Below are 1,932 nucleotides of genomic sequence, written 5' to 3'. Positions count from 1 at the left end.
TCAGTGGCTGGAGAGCAGCACCCAGAGGCGAAACCGCAGCTGACCATAGGCTCGCATGGCCTCTCTGTGGGCAGCCGGATCTCGGGCCAGGTGCTCAAAGAGGTTGAGCGGCTCCAGCCTTCGCACTGCCAGTGGCAAGCTGATCTCTGCAGGAAGCCTCTCGTTGCCTAGCACAAAGTGCTCCAGGCGTTTCGACTGCAGGCAGCGGCGCAGGTATGCCATGATGTCCCACAGCCGCCGCGCAAATTCCCTCCTGCGCCACCGGGACAGCGGTACGGTGGTCAGCACGTGCATGACCACAGTCTTCCAGACGGAGCTGGAAAAACCTGTGGCCCTCAGGATGCAGGTGAAGACCTGCAGGCATTTCAGGTGCAAGCTCTCACACGGCACCTGCCTGGCGACGTGCCGGAAGAATTTTGCCTCCGCCACAGCGTACGTCTCCGGCCACGCTGTGCTTGCAATGAAGTTGGCCTCGGCGGGCTGGCTGCTCACCAAGCTGCTGGAGCCGCCTTTCTGGGCCTCTGTGGGCTGGCTGGCCACAAAGATATCCGAGTCCCCTTGGCGCACCCCAAAGAGCATCTCCACCGCCACACTCTTCCTGCCTTTGCTCAGCTGGAATTGGCAGGAACGGCTGCAGGGCTGAAACACCAAGTGCCATGAGTCTGACTCAGGCACATGCCGCCAGGAGCATCTCACCAACTGGTAGAACCAGAGGGAGGTTTTCTCCACGTCCAGGTAGGAGCCGGTGCAGAGTGTCTCTAGGAGGCTGCGCTTATGCTTCCGCCACAGCTTCTTCTTCGAGCGGTGCAGGAAGCACAGCGGCTTCTCGCCCAGCTGCTCCCTCTTGCACGTGCACACCAACTCCACGCGGACACTGAAGGTCCTGGCGGCCGTCTGCCCTGCGCTGTTCAGCTCTAGGTGGAAGGCGTGCCCCGGCGGGGGACTCAGGGGGACCAGCACGCGGTACACCCCATCCCAGTCACGGGGACTCCAACCCTCAAAGGCACTGCCCACCCCGATGGCTTCTTCAGGCACTGGGTAGAAACTATTGCTCACTCTGTCCACAAAGACACGCCTGAAGCTCTCCATCAGCTCAGCTGTCAGTGAGCAACCTCTCTCCAGATCCTCCGCAGGCCACTGTATGTGATCCACTAAAAGGATGCCTCCCTTACTCCCAGCATCTCGGGTGTCTTCTCTGTCTTCTCTTCCATTTTCTTCTTTGCCACCATCACTGCCTTCTTTTTCTCTGGCAGCCACATTACCTCGTTCGTCTTCTTTTCTAGCCTCATTCTTGTTTGCCTCCACATTTACACCACCCTGTTCTTCATCCTTGTTCTTATCATTGTCATCTACTTTTATAATTTCCTTCTTTTCTTCCTCAGCTGCAGCAAAACCTCTATGGTCTACTTCGTTCCCACCGTCATTGCTCTCTTCCTGCCCAGTCCAATCACTGCTTCTCTCCTCACTGGCATCACTGCTTTCCTGCACTTTCACATCCACATAGTCCTCCTTCCCATCTACAAAGTCCTCACCATCGTTTACATCATCATTGTTGCCTGCCTTCATATTCGTACGGCTGGTTTTTCCTTCTTCATTTCCACATCCTTCTTCTTCCTTTCCAGTGTCCTTGTCTTGCTCCACCTGCACATCCTTGTTTTCCCCTTCACTGGCTTCATCTAGGCCTTCCGTATTGGCCGCAACATTGCCAGACTCTTCCTCCTTTGCTTGAGCAGTGTTGTCTCCTGGCACATTCCTATCACTCCATCCTTCATCTTTCTTTAAGGAATAGCCCTTGTCGCTCTCAGCAACACTGTCTTCCTCTCTCTTCACATCATCACTTTCTGTGGCATCACAGTTGTCTCCATCATGGGCAGATACAGGAATGCCTTCTCTGTCATTTCCACTGCCACTGTCATCCGCCTCCACAGTCAC

The 1,932-nt window shown here is 55.6% G+C and overlaps 1 protein-coding gene across 1 annotated transcript; it reads right to left on the bottom strand.

Annotated features, from left to right (window-relative positions):
• On the bottom strand, positions 1-1,566 carry LOC120753352 (inositol 1,4,5-trisphosphate receptor-interacting protein-like 1). The gene has a single exon (XM_040065455.1). It carries the CDS (start codon positions 1,564-1,566, stop codon positions 1-3), a length of 1,566 nt encoding a protein of 521 aa, XP_039921389.1.
• Positions 1,567-1,932: the final 366 nt, after the last annotated feature.

This window comes from Hirundo rustica, chromosome 5 (assembly GCF_015227805.2).
Source record: "Hirundo rustica isolate bHirRus1 chromosome 5, bHirRus1.pri.v3, whole genome shotgun sequence".
Lineage (NCBI taxonomy): Eukaryota > Metazoa > Chordata > Aves > Passeriformes > Hirundinidae > Hirundo > Hirundo rustica.
This window is presented reverse-complemented; position numbering and strand designations above follow the sequence as displayed.